The sequence below is a fragment of the Crinia signifera genome, chromosome 3 (assembly GCF_055691185.1).
Source record: "Crinia signifera chromosome 3, ASM5569118v1, whole genome shotgun sequence".
Lineage (NCBI taxonomy): Eukaryota > Metazoa > Chordata > Amphibia > Anura > Myobatrachidae > Crinia > Crinia signifera.
Window position 1 is genome coordinate 341,623,377 of NC_139219.1, and position 14,038 is coordinate 341,637,414.

At 52.7% G+C, this 14,038-nt stretch overlaps 1 protein-coding gene across 1 annotated transcript in view; it reads left to right on the forward strand.

The window, feature by feature from the left end:
- The window catches only part of PREB (prolactin regulatory element binding), an 85,981-nt gene that overhangs the window by 25,949 nt on the left and 45,994 nt on the right, over positions 1–14,038 (forward strand). The window contains 4 exon segments of the mRNA XM_083178990.1: positions 1,089–1,119; positions 1,122–1,168; positions 2,276–2,400; positions 9,134–9,307. Of these exon segments, the coding sequence (XP_083035116.1) occupies positions 1,089–1,119; positions 1,122–1,168; positions 2,276–2,400; positions 9,134–9,307 (377 nt within the window).

Here is a 14,038-nt window from a genome sequence, read left to right on the forward strand (position 1 = left end):
GTCCTGTGACACCCCAATACCTGCTGTATTCCCCTGTACTACAGATAAGGGGTAACGCTGTCACCCATCCCCCGCTGTCCTGTGACACCCCTATACCTGCTGTATTCCCTGTCCTACAGATAAGGGGTAACGCTATCACCCCGTCCCCCCGCTGTCCTGTGACACCCCTATACCTGCTGTATTACAGATAAGGGTAACGCTGCCACCCGTCCCCCCGCTGTCCTCTGACACCCCTATACCTGCTGTATTCCCCTGTACTACAGATAAGGGGTAACGCTGTCACCCGTCCCCCGCTGTCCTGTGACACCCCTATACCTGCTGTATTCCCCAGTACTACAGATAAGGGGTAACACTGTCACCTGTCCCCCCGCTGTCCTGTGACACCCCTATACCTGCTGTATTCCCCTGTCCTACAGATAAGGGGTAACACTGTCACCCGTCCCCCTGCTGTCCTGTGACACCCCTATACCTGCTGTATTCCCCTGTACTACAGATAAGGGGTAACACTGTCACCCATCCCCCGCTGTCCTGTGACACCCCTATACCTGTTGTATTCCCCTGTCCTACAGATAAGGGGTAACACTGTCACCCATCCCCCGCTATCCTGTGACACCCCTATACCTGCTGTATTCCCCTGTCCTACAGATAAGGGGTAACACTGTCACACATCCCCTGCTTTCCTGTGACACCCCTATACCTGCTGTATTCCCCTGTCCTACAGATAAGGGGTAACGCTGTCACCTGTCCCCCGCTGTCCTGTGACACCCCTATACCTGCTGTATTCCCCTGTACTACAGATAAGGGGTAACGCTGTCACCTGTCCCCCGCTGTCCTGTGACACCCCTATACCTGCTGTATTCCCCTGTACTACAGATAAGGGGTAACGCTGTCACCCGTCCCCCACTGTCCTGTGATACCCCTATACCTGCTGTCCTACAGATAAGGGGTAACGCTGTCTCCCCTCCCCCCGCTGTCCTGTGACACCCCTATACCTGCTGTATTCCCCTGTACTACAGATAAGGGGTAACACTGTCACCCGTCCCCCCGCTGTCCTGTGACACCCCTATATCTGTGTTTGGATTTCCCAGGTTCCGGGGATGAAGAAGCTGTATGATTTTAAGCCCATGAAGGAGAAATAGAAGATATTGCTGTCAGTCCAGGGAATAAGGTAAGTCCTGGTGTCCATGATCGGGGAGGGGAGTAAGGGAAAGGTCACAGACGGGAGGCGTTCTGGTGCCTTCAGGGCAAAGGTCGCAGACGGGAGGCGTTCTGGTGCCGTCAGGGCAAAGGTCGCAGACGGGAGGCGTTCTGGTGCCGTCAGGGCAAAGGTCGCAGACGGGAGGCGTTCTGGTGCCGTCAGGGCAAAGGTCAGAGACGGGAGGCGTTCTGGTGCCGTCAGGGCAAAGGTCAGAGACGGGAGGCGTTCTGGTGCAGTCAGGGCAAAGGTCAGAGACGGGAGGCGTTCTGGTGCCGTCAGGGCAAAGGTCGCAGACGGGAGGCGTTCTGGTGCCGTCAGGGCAAAGGTCGCAGACGGGAGGCGTTCTGGTGCCGTCAGGGCAAAGGTCGCAGACGGGAGGCGTTCTGGTGCCGTCGGGGCAAAGGTCAGAGACGGGAGGCGTTCTGGTGCCGTCGGGGCAAAGGTCGCAGACGGGAGGCGTTCTGGTGCCGTCGGGGCAAAGGTCGCAGACGGGAGGCGTTCTGGTGCCGTCGGGGCAAAGGTCGCAGACGGGAGGCGTTCTGGTGCCGTCGGGGCAAAGGTCGCAGACGGGAGGCGTTCTGGTGCCGTCGGGGCAAAGGTCGCAGACGGGAGGCGTTCTGGTGCCGTCGGGGCAAAGGTCGCAGACGGGAGGCGTTCTGGTGCCGTCGGGGCAAAGGTCGCAGACGGGAGGCGTTCTGGTGCCGTCGGGGCAAAGGTCGCAGACGGGAGGCGTTCTGGTGCCGTCGGGGCAAAGGTCGCAGACGGGAGGCGTTCTGGTGCCGTCGGGGCAAAGGTCGCAGACGGGAGGCGTTCTGGTGCCGTCGGGGCAAAGGTCACAGGCACGATGTATGGTGGTGACATCTTCTGTAATGAGAGAGTAGGTAACTGTCACTATTTGGGGATGCAAGTGATCACGTGTCCTGCGGGTGCTGATGACTGCGCCCGCGTGTCCTCCGTGTGTCCTGTGGGTGGGAATGGGGGCGTCCTTGTGTCCTGAGGGTGGGAATGAGGTTGTCCGCGTGTCAGACGGGTTCTTATGACGGCGGGTACTGATGACTGCGTCCTTGCGTCCCGCAGGTGGTGACGGTGGGGCAGGATTTCCGCTGCTGCGTGTGGGAGGCCGATCAGCTGCTGTCTGAACTTCACTGGAATGAAAATCTGCCAAATATACCAGATAAAATGTACAGATACAGAGCGTGCAGGTGAGGAGAACACTGTCACACAGGCCGCATGGGAGGAAGAGGAGGACCTGGCACAGAGCGGGTTAATCTCTTGCACTGACGTGTCTATTGTCATTACGCACCATGAACTGTAAATGTATATGTAGTCATGTGTTCTATTTATTGGTTCCAGGTGATGGGGGGGCCTGGGAGAAGGGTTGATGGGGGGGCCTGGGAGAAGGGGTGATGGGGGATACAGGTGACTGGAGAAGAGAGGCCTCGGTATAGTATGATAGAGCGCAGGGTACACTGTCATACGTAATGGATGGGGGGGGGGGGGGGGAGAGGCCCTCGGTATAGTATGATAGAGCGCAGGGTACACTGTCATACGTAATGGATGGGGGGGCGGAGGCCTCGGTATAGTATGATAGAGCGCAGGGTACACTGTCATACGTAATGGATGGGGGGGGGCGGAGGCCTCTGTATAGTATGATAGAGCGCAGGGTACACTGTCATACGTAATGGATGGGGGGGAGGCCTCGGTACAGCATAATAGAGCGCAGGGTACATTGTCATACTTCATGGATGGGGGGGGGGGAGAGGCCTCGGTATAGTATGATAGAGCGCAGGGTACACTGTCATACGTAATGTATGGGGGGGGGGGGGGAGAGGCCTCGGTATAGTATGATAGAGAGCAGGGTACACTGTCATACATAATGGATGGGGGGGGAGGTGGAGGCCTTGGTATAGTATGATAGTGCGCAGGGTACACTGTCATACGTAATGGATGGGGGGGAGAGGCCTCGGTATAGCATGATGTTCCCTGTATGATAGAGCGCAGGGTACACTGTCATACGCCATGGATGGGGGGGGGGGTAGAGGCCTCGGTATAGCATGATGTTCCCTGTATGATAGAGCGCAGGGTACACTGTCATACGCCATGGATGGGGGGGAGAGGCCTCGGTATAGCATGATGTTCCCTGTATGATAGTGCGCAGGGTACACTGTCATACACCATGGATGGGGGGGAGAGGCCTCGGTATAGCATGATGTTCCCTATATGATAGAGCGCAGGGTACACTGTCATACGCCATGGATGGGGGGGAGAGGCCTCGGTATAGCATGATGTTCCCTATATGATAGAGCGCAGGGTACACTGTGATACGCCATGGATGGGGGGAGCGGCCTCGGTATAGCATGATGTTCCCTGTATGATAGAGCGCAGGGTACACTGTCATACGCCATGGATGGGGGGGGGGGGAGAGGCCTCGGTATAGCATGATGTTCCCTGTATGATAGAGCGCAGGGTACACTGTCATACGCCATGGATGGGGGGGGGGGGAGAGGCCTCGGTATAGCATGATGTGCCCTGTATGATAGAGCGCAGGGTACACTGTCATACGCCATGGATGGGGGAGGAGAGGCCTCGGTATAGCATGATGTTCCCTGTATGATAGAGCGCAGGGTACACTGTCATACGCCATGGATGGGGGGGGGGGGGAGAGGCCTCGGTATAGCATGATGTTCCTTGTATGATAGAGCGCAGGGTACACTGTCATACGCCATGGATGGGGGGGAGAGGCCTCGGTATAGCATGATGTTCCCTGTATGATAGAGCGCAGGGTACACTGTCATACGCCATGGATGGGGGTAGGGAAGAGGCCTCGGTACAGCATGATGTTCCCTGTATGATAGAGCGCAGGGTACACTGTCATACACCATGGATTGGGGTAGGGTAGAGGCCTCTGTATAGCATGATGTGCCCTGTATGATAGAGCGCAGGGTACACTGTCATACGCCATGGATGGGGGGGGGGGAGCGGCCTCGGTATAGCATGATGTTCCCTGTATGATAGAGCGCAGGGTACACTGTCATACGCCATAGATGGGGGTAGGGGAGAGGCCTCGGTACAGCATGATGTTCCCTGTATGATAGAGCGCAGGGTACACTGTCATACGCCATGGATGGGGGGGTAGAGGCCTCGGTATAGCATGATGTTCCCTGTATGATAGAGCGCAGGGTACACTGTCAAACGCCATGGATGGGGGGGGGGGGGAGAGGCCTCGATATAGCATGATGTTCCCTGTATGATAGAGCGCAGGGTACACTGTCATACGCCATAGATGGGGGGAGAGGCCTCGGTATAGCATGATGTTCCCTGTATGATAGAGCGCAGGGTACACTGTCATACGCCATGGATGGGGGGAGAGGCCTCGGTATACCATGATGTTCCCTGTATGATAGAGCGCAGGGTACACTGTCATACGCCATGGATGGGGGGGGAGAGGCCTCGGTATAGCATGATGTTCCCTGTATGATAGAGCGCAGGGTACACTGTCATACGCCATGGATGGGGGGGAGAGGCCTCGGTATAGCATGATGTTCCCTGTATGATAGAGCGCAGGGTACACTGTCATACGCCATGGATGGGGGGGGAGAGGGCTCGGTATAGCATGATGTTCCCTGTATGATAGAGCGCAGGGTACACTGTCATACGCCATGGATGGGGGGGAGAGGCCTCGGTATAGCATGATGTTCCCTGTATGATAGAGCGCAGGGTACACTGTCATACGCCATGGATGGGGGGGAGAGGCCTCGGTATAGCATGATGTTCCCTATATGATAGAGCGCAGGGTACACTGTCATACGCCATGGATTGGGGGGGGAGAGGCCTCGGTATAGCATGATGTTCCCTGTATGATAGAGCGCAGGGTACACTGTCATACACCATGGATTTGGGTAGGGTAGAGGCCTCGGTATAGCATGATGTTCCCTGTATGATAGAGCGCAGGGTACACTGTCATACGCCATGGATGGGGGGGGGTAGAGGCCTCGGTATAGCATGATGTTCCCTGTATGATAGAGCGCAGGGTACACTGTCATACGCCATGGATGGGGGGGAGAGGCCTCGGTATAGCATGATGTTCCCTGTATGATAGAGCGCAGGGTACACTGTCATACGCCATGGATTGGGGTAGGGTAGAGGCCTCGGTATAGCATGATGTTCCCTATATGATAGAGCGCAGGGTACACTGTGATACGCCATGGATGGGGGGGAGCGGCCTCGGTATAGCATGATGTTCCCTGTATGATAGAGCGCAGGGTACACTGTCATACGCCATGGATGGGGGGGGGGGGGGAGAGGCCTCGATATAGCATGATGTTCCCTGTATGATAGAGCGCAGGGTACACTGTCATACGCCATGGATGGGGGGGAGAGGCCTCGGTATAGCATGATGTTCCCTGTATGATAGAGCGCAGGGTACACTGTCATACGCCATGGATGGGGGGGAGAGGCCTCGGTATAGCATGATGTTCCCTATATGATAGAGCGCAGGGTACACTGTGATACGCCATGGATGGGGGGGGGGAGGCCTCGGTATAGCATGATGTGCCCTGTATGATAGAGCGCAGGGTACACTGTCATACGCCATGGATGGGGGGAGAGGCCTCGGTATAGCATGATGTTCCCTATATGATAGAGCGCAGGGTACACTGTGATACGCCATGGATGGGGGGGGGGAGGCCTCGGTATAGCATGATGTGCCCTGTATGATAGAGCGCAGGGTACACTGTCATACGCCATGGATGGGGGGTGAAGGCCTCGGTATAGCATGATGTTCCCTGTATGATAGAGCGCAGGGTACACTGTCATACGCCATGGATGGGGGGGAGAGGCCTCGGTATAGCATGATGTTCCCTATATGATAGAGCGCAGGGTACACTGTGATACGCCATGGATGGGGGGGAGAGGCCTCGGTATAGCATGATGTTCCCTGTATGATAGAGCGCAGGGTACACTGTCATACGCCATGGATGGGGGGGGGGGGGGGGAGAGGCCTCGTATAGCATGATGTTCCCTGTATGATAGAGCGCAGGGTACACTGTCATACGCCATGGATGGGGGGGGGGGGAGAGGCCTCGGTATAGCATGATGTTCCCTGTATGATAGAGCGCAGGGTACACTGTCATACGCCATGGATTGGGGTAGGGTAAAGGCCTCGGTATAGCATGATGTGCCCTGTATGATAGAGCGCAGGGTACACTGTCATACGCCATGGATTGGGGTAGGGTAAAGGCCTCGGTATAGCATGATGTGCCCTGTATGATAGAGCGCAGGGTACACTGTCATACGCCATGGATGGGGGGGGGGGAGCGGCCTCGGTATAGCATGATGTTCCCTGTATGATAGAGCGCAGGGTACACTGTCATACGCCATGGATGGGGGGGGGAGAGGCCTCGGTATAGCATGATGTTCCCTGTATGATAGAGCGCAGGGTACACTGTCATACGCCATGGATGGGGGGGGGAGAGGCCTCGGTATAGCATGATGTTCCCTGTATGATAGAGCGCAGGGTACACTGTCATACGCCATGGATTGGGGTAGGGTAGAGGCCTCGGTATAGCATGATGTTCCCTGTATGATAGAGCGCAGGGTACACTGTCATACGCCATGGATGGGGGGGGGAGAGGCCTCGGTATATCATGATGTTCCTTGTATGATAGAGCGCAGGGTACACTGTCATACGCCATGGATGGGGGGGAGAGGCCTCGGTATAGCATGATGTTCCCTGTATGATAGAGCGCAGGGTACACTGTCATACGCCATGGATGGGGGGGGAGAGGCCTCGGTATAGCATGATGTTCCCTGTATGATAGAGCGCAGGGTACACTGTCATACGCCATGGATGGGGGGGGGGAGGCCTCGGTATAGCATGATGTTCCCTGTATGATAGAGCGCAGGGTACACTGTCATACGCCATGGATGGGGGGGAGAGGCCTCGGTATACCATGATGTTCCCTGTATGATAGAGCGCAGGGTACACTGTCATACGCCATGGATGGGGCTGGAGAGGCCTCGGTATAGCATGATGTTCCCTGTATGATAGAGCGCAGGGTACACTGTCATACGCCATGGATGGGGGGGAGAGGCCTCGGTATAGCATGATGTTCCCTGTATGATAGAGCGCAGGGTACACTGTGATATGCCATGGATGGGGGGGAGAGGCCTCGGTATAGCATGATGTTCCCTGTATGATAGAGTGCAGGGTACACTGTCATACGCCATGGATGGGGGGGGAGAGGCCTCGGTATAGCATGATGTTCCCTGTATGATAGAGCGCAGGGTACACTGTCATACGCCATGGATGGGGGGGAGAGGCCTCGGTATAGCATGATGTTCCCTGTATGATAGAGCGCAGGGTACACTGTCATACGCCATTGATTGGGGTAGGGTAGAGGCCTCGGTATAGCATGATGTTCCCTGTATGATAGAGCGCAGGGTACACTGTCATACGCCATGGATGGGGGGGGGGGAGAGGCCTCGGTATAGCATGATGTTCCCTGTATGATAGAGCGCAGGGTACACTGTCATACGCCATGGATGGGGGGGGAGAGGCCTCGGTATAGCATGATGTTCCCTGTATGATAGAGCGCAGGGTACACTGTCATACGCCATGGATGGGGGGGGGGGAGGCCTCGGTATAGCATGATGTTCCCTGTATGATAGAGCGCAGGGTACACTGTCATACGCCATGGATGGGGGGAGAGGCCTCGGTATACCATGATGTTCCCTGTATGATAGAGCGCAGGGTACACTGTCATACGCCATGGATGGGGGGGAGAGGCCTCGGTATAGCATGATGTTCCCTGTATGATAGAGCGCAGGGTACACTGTCATACGCCATGGATGGGGGGGAGAGGCCTCGGTATAGCATGATGTTCCCTGTATGATAGAGCGCAGGGTACACTGTGATATGCCATGGATGGGGGGGAGAGGCCTCGGTATAGCATGATGTTCCCTGTATGATAGAGTGCAGGGTACACTGTCATACGCCATGGATGGGGGGGAGAGGCCTCGGTATAGCATGATGTTCCCTGTATGATAGAGCGCAGGGTACACTGTCATACGCCATGGATGGGGGGGAGAGGCCTCGGTATAGCATGATGTTCCCTGTATGATAGAGCGCAGGGTACACTGTGATATGCCATGGATGGGGGGGAGAGGCCTCGGTATAGCATGATGTTCCCTGTATGATAGAGCGCAGGGTACACTGTGATATGCCATGGATGGGGGGGAGAGGCCTCGGTATAGCATGATGTTCCCTGTATGATAGAGCGCAGGGTACACTGTCATACGCCATGGATGGGGGGAGAGGCCTCGGTATAGCATGATGTTCCCTGTATGATAGAGTGCAGGGTACACTGTCATACGCCATGGATGGGGGGGGGGAGAAGCCTAGGTATAGCATGATGTTCCCTGTATGATAGAGCGGCAGGGTACACTGTCATACGCCATGGATGGGGGGGGAGAGGCCTCGGTATAGCATGATGTTCCCTGTATGATAGAGCGCAGGGTACACTGTCATACGCCATGGATGGGGGGGAGAGGCCTCGGTATAGCATGATGTTCCCTGTATGATAGAGCGCAGGGTACACTGTGATATGCCATGGATGGGGGGGAGAGGCCTCGGTATAGCATGATGTTCCCTGTATGATAGAGCGCAGGGTACACTGTCATACGCCATTGATTGGGGTAGGGTAGAGGCCTCGGTATAGCATGATGTTCCCTGTATGATAGAGCGCAGGGTACACTGTGATACGCCATGGATGGGGGGGAGAGGCCTAGGTATAGCATGATGTTCCCTGTATGAAAGAGCGCAGGGTACACTGTCATACGCCATGGATGGGGGGGGAGGCCTCGTATAGCATGATGTTCCCTGTATGATAGAGCGCAGGGTACACTGTCACATAATCCTTATATAATGTGTCTCAGGTTTGGGAAGGGGACAGATCAGAAGAACAGCCTCCAGCTTTACACCGTACAGATTCCGTATAAGAGAGAACGTCGGCCTCCCCCCTGTTACCTGACCAAGTGGGATGGACGGAGCTGCTTGCCCTTACTCACTGAGCCATGTGGTAATGAGGTCACCTCGTGCCTCGCAGTCAGGTGGGTGTAATCTGTGTGTGGTCTGTATGTGCTCTCTGTATACCGTCAGTAATCTGTGTGTGGTCTGTATGTGCTCTCTGTATACCGGGCAGTAATCTGTGTGGTCTGTATGTGCTCTCTGTATACCGGCAGTAACCTGTGTGTGGTCTGTATGTGCTCTCTGTATACCGGCAGTAATCTGTGTGTGTGATCTGTATGTGCTCTCTGTATACCGGCAGTAATCTGTGTGTGATCTGTATGTGCTCTCTGTATACCGGCAGTAATCTGTGTGTGATCTGTATGTGCTCTCTGTATACCGGCAGTAACCTGTGTGTGGTCTGTATGTGCTCTCTGTGTAACGGCAGTAACCTGTGTGTGGTCTGTATGTGCTCTCTGTGTAACGGCAGTAATCTGTGTGTGGTCTGTATGTGCTCTCTGTATGCCGGCAGTAACCTGTGTGTGGTCTGTATGTGCTCTCTGTATACCGGCAGTAACCTGTGTGTGGTCTGTATGTGGTCTCTGTATACCGGCAGTAACCTGTGTGTGGTCTGTATGTGCTCTCTGTGTAACGGCAGTAACCTGTGTGTGGTCTGTATGTGCTCTCTGTGTAACGGCAGTAATCTGTGTGTGGTCTGTATGTGCTCTCTGTATGCCGGCAGTAACCTGTGTGTGGTCTGTATGTGCTCTCTGTATACCGGCAGTAACCTGTGTGTGGTCTGTATGTGCTCTCTGTATACCGGCAGTAACCTGTATGTGCTCTCTGTATACCGGCAGTAATCTGTATGTCGGCAGTAATCTGTATGTGCTCTCTGTATACCGGCAGTAATCTGTATGTGTTCTCTGTATACCAGCAGTAACCTGTGTGTGCTCTGTATGTGCTCTCTGTATACCTGCAGTAACCTGTATGTGTTCTCTGTATACCAGCAGTAACCTGTGTGTGCTCTGTATGTGCTCTCTGTATACCGGCAGTAATCTGTGTGTGATCTGTATGTGCTCTGTATGTGCTCTCTGTATACGGCAGTAACCTGTGTGTGGTCTGTATGTGCTCTCTGTATACCTGCAGTAATCTGTGTGTGATCTGTATGTGCTCTCTGTATACCGGCAGTAATCTGTGTGTGATCTGTATGTGCTCTCCTGTATACCGGCAGTAATCTGTATGTGCTCTCTGTATACCGGCAGTAACCTGCGTGTGCTCTGTATGTGCTCTCTGTATACCGGCAGTAATCTGTGTGTGATCTGTATGTGCTCTCTGTATACGGCAGTAACCTGTATGTGCTCTGTATGTGCTCTCTGTATACGGCAGTAACCTGTGTGTGCTCTGTATGTGCTCTCTGTATACCGTCAGTAATCTGTGTGTGATCTGTATGTGCTCTCTGTATACGGCAGTAACCTGTGTGTGATCTGTATGTGCTCTCTGTATACCGGCAGTAACCTGTGTGTGGTCTGTATGTGCTCTCTGTATACCGGCAGTAACCTGTGTGTGATCTGTATGTGCTCTCTGTATACCGGCAGTAATCTGTGTGTGGTCTGTATGTGCTCTCTGTATACCGGCAGTAACCTGTGTGTGGTCTGTATGTGCTCTCTGTGTAACAGCAGTAATCTGTGTGTGGTCTGTATGTGCTCTCTGTATGCCGGCAGTAACCTGTGTGTGGTCTGTATGTGCTCTCTGTATACCGGCAGTAACCTGTGTGTGGTCTGTATGTGGTCTCTGTATACCGGCAGTAACCTGTGTGTGGTCTGTATGTGCTCTCTGTGTAACGGCAGTAACCTGTGTGTGGTCTGTATGTGCTCTCTGTGTAACGGCAGTAATCTGTGTGTGGTCTGTATGTGCTCTCTGTATGCCGGCAGTAACCTGTGTGTGGTCTGTATGTGCTCTCTGTATACCGGCAGTAACCTGTGTGTGGTCTGTATGTGCTCTCTGTATACCGGCAGTAACCTGTATGTGCTCGCTGTATACCGGCAGTAATCTGTATGTCGGCAGTAATCTGTATGTGCTCTCTGTATACCGGCAGTAATCTGTATGTGTTCTCTGTATACCAGCAGTAACCTGTGTGTGCTCTGTATGTGCTCTCTGTATACCTGCAGTAACCTGTATGTGTTCTCTGTATACCAGCAGTAACCTGTGTGTGCTCTGTATGTGCTCTCTGTATACCGGCAGTAATCTGTATGTGATCTGTATGTGCTCTGTATGTGCTCTCTGTATACGGCAGTAACCTGTGTGTGGTCTGTATGTGCTCTCTGTATACCTGCAGTAATCTGTGTGTGATCTGTATGTGCTCTCTGTATACCGGCAGTAATCTGTGTGTGATCTGTATGTGCTCTCCTGTATACCGGCAGTAATCTGTATGTGCTCTCTGTATACCGGCAGTAACCTGCGTGTGCTCTGTATGTGCTCTCTGTATACCGGCAGTAATCTGTGTGTGATCTGTATGTGCTCTCTGTATACGGCAGTAACCTGTATTATTTATTTATTTATTAACAGTTTCTTATATAGCGCAGCATATTCCGTTGCGCTTTACAATAGCAGACAGTGAAACAAAACAGGGTATTTACAGACAGTCAAAATGTAGGAGGGCCCTGCTCGCAAGCTTACAATGTGCTCTGTATGTGCTCTCTGTATACGGCAGTAACCTGTGTGTGCTCTGTATGTGCTCTCTGTATACCGTCAGTAATCTGTGTGTGATCTGTATGTGCTCTCTGTATACCGGCAGTAACCTGTGTGTGATCTGTATGTGCTCTCTGTATACCGGCAGTAACCTGTGTGTGGTCTGTATGTGCTCTCTGTATACCGGCAGTAACCTGTGTGTGATCTGTATGTGCTCTCTGTATACCGGCAGTAATCTGTGTGTGGTCTGTATGTGCTCTCTGTATACCGGCAGTAACCTGTGTGTGGTCTGTATGTGCTCTCTGTGTAACAGCAGTAATCTGTGTGTGGTCTGTATGTGCTCTCTGTATACCGGCAGTAACCTGTGTGTGGTCTGTATGTGCTCTCTGTATACCGGCAGTAACATGTGTGTGGTCTGTATGTGCTCTCTGTATACCGGCAGTAATCTGTGTGTGGTCTGTATGTGCTCTCTGTATACCGGCAGTAACCTGTGTGTGGTCTGTATGTGCTCTCTGTGTAACGGCAGTAACCTGTGTGTGGTCTGTATGTGCTCTCTGTGTAACGGCAGTAATCTGTGTGTGGTCTGTATGTGCTCTCTGTGTACCGGCAGTAACCTGTGTGTGGTCTGTATGTGCTCTCTGTATACCGACAGTAACCTGTGTGTGGTCTGTATGTGCTCTCTGTATACCGGCAGTAACCTGTGTGTGATCTGTATGTGGTCTCTGTATACCGGCAGTAACCTGTATGTGCTCTCTGTATACCGGCAGTAATCTGTATGTGCTCTCTGTATACCGGCAGTAATCTGTATGTGCTCTCTGTATACCGGCAGTAACCTGTGTGTGCTCTGTATGTGCTCTCTGTATACCTGCAGTAATATGTGTGTGATCTGTATGTGCTCTCTGTATACCGGCAGTAACCTGTGTGTGATAATAATAATAATAATAATAATGATATTTATATAGCACTTTTCTCCCAATAGGACTCAAAGTGCTTCACACATTGTCTTTACAGCTCGAAATACAAAACAAACTTAACAGTAGATGTCAGTGAAATGCTTGAGTAAATAAGTATGTCTTTAGTCTATTTTTAAAGGATTCTATAGTGGGCGCTTCTCGCACTGTGCGAGGGAGAGAGTTCCACAGAGTTGGAGCAGCAAAGTTGAAAGCTCGACCCCCAGATGAATTCAGGGAGATTCTGGGTACTGTTAGTAGTCCTTCTTCAGTGGATCGTAGTAATCGAGTAGGACAGTAAGGGATCAGCAGCTGTTGCAGGTACCTTGGGCCCTGGTCATGTAGGGCCTTGAAAGTGAGTAAGCCAATCTTGAAAACGATTCGCCATTTTACAGGTAGCCAGTGAAGGGCGTAGAGAATGGGAGTTATGTGGCAGGAGCGGGGCTGGTTAGTTAATAGTCTGGCGGCTGCATTTTGTACCAGCTGCAAGCGGTGCAATTCTTTTGCTGGAAGACCCAGGTAGAGAGCATTGCAGTAGTCTAGTCGTGATGATATAAATGCATGTATGACTTTAGGAAGGTCTTCTGAGGGAATTAAATGCTTGATTCTGGCTATGTTTCTCAGATGAAAGAATGAGGATTTGATTGTGGCTGACACCTGATGTTTAAGTGTCAGGCCATTATCCAGGACAACACCAAGATTCCGCACATGATCAGAGTTTTTTAGTGCTGTGCCCCCCAGCTTAAGACCTGTCAGTTGGCTATGCTGCTGTCTTGTCCTGTGATTTATCATCAGGACTTCTGTTTTATCTGGGTTCAGTCTCAGCCAACTGGCACTCATCCACTCCTGGAGCTCAGCTAGGCAGCCATTTAAGGTGTGGGGATTCCAGCCCGGATGATAGATACTTTATCTGCAAAGAATTTGGCAAACTCATTGCATCTTGATCTGTATGTGCTCTCTGTATACCGGCAGTAATCTGTGTGTGATCTGTATGTGCTCTCTGTATACCGGCAGTAAACCTCTGAGCGTCTGATGCTCCCGCCATACTTTTACCCTTAAAGAGACTAAGAAACCCCACCCCTTTAAACATCCTCCCTCCCACCCCTTCCCTTTCCCTCTGCTCCCCTTTCTCCTGAAATAACCAAAACAGAGTCATTTGTTTATGGCGAATTAAAGGTCACATTTATTAATCAGATT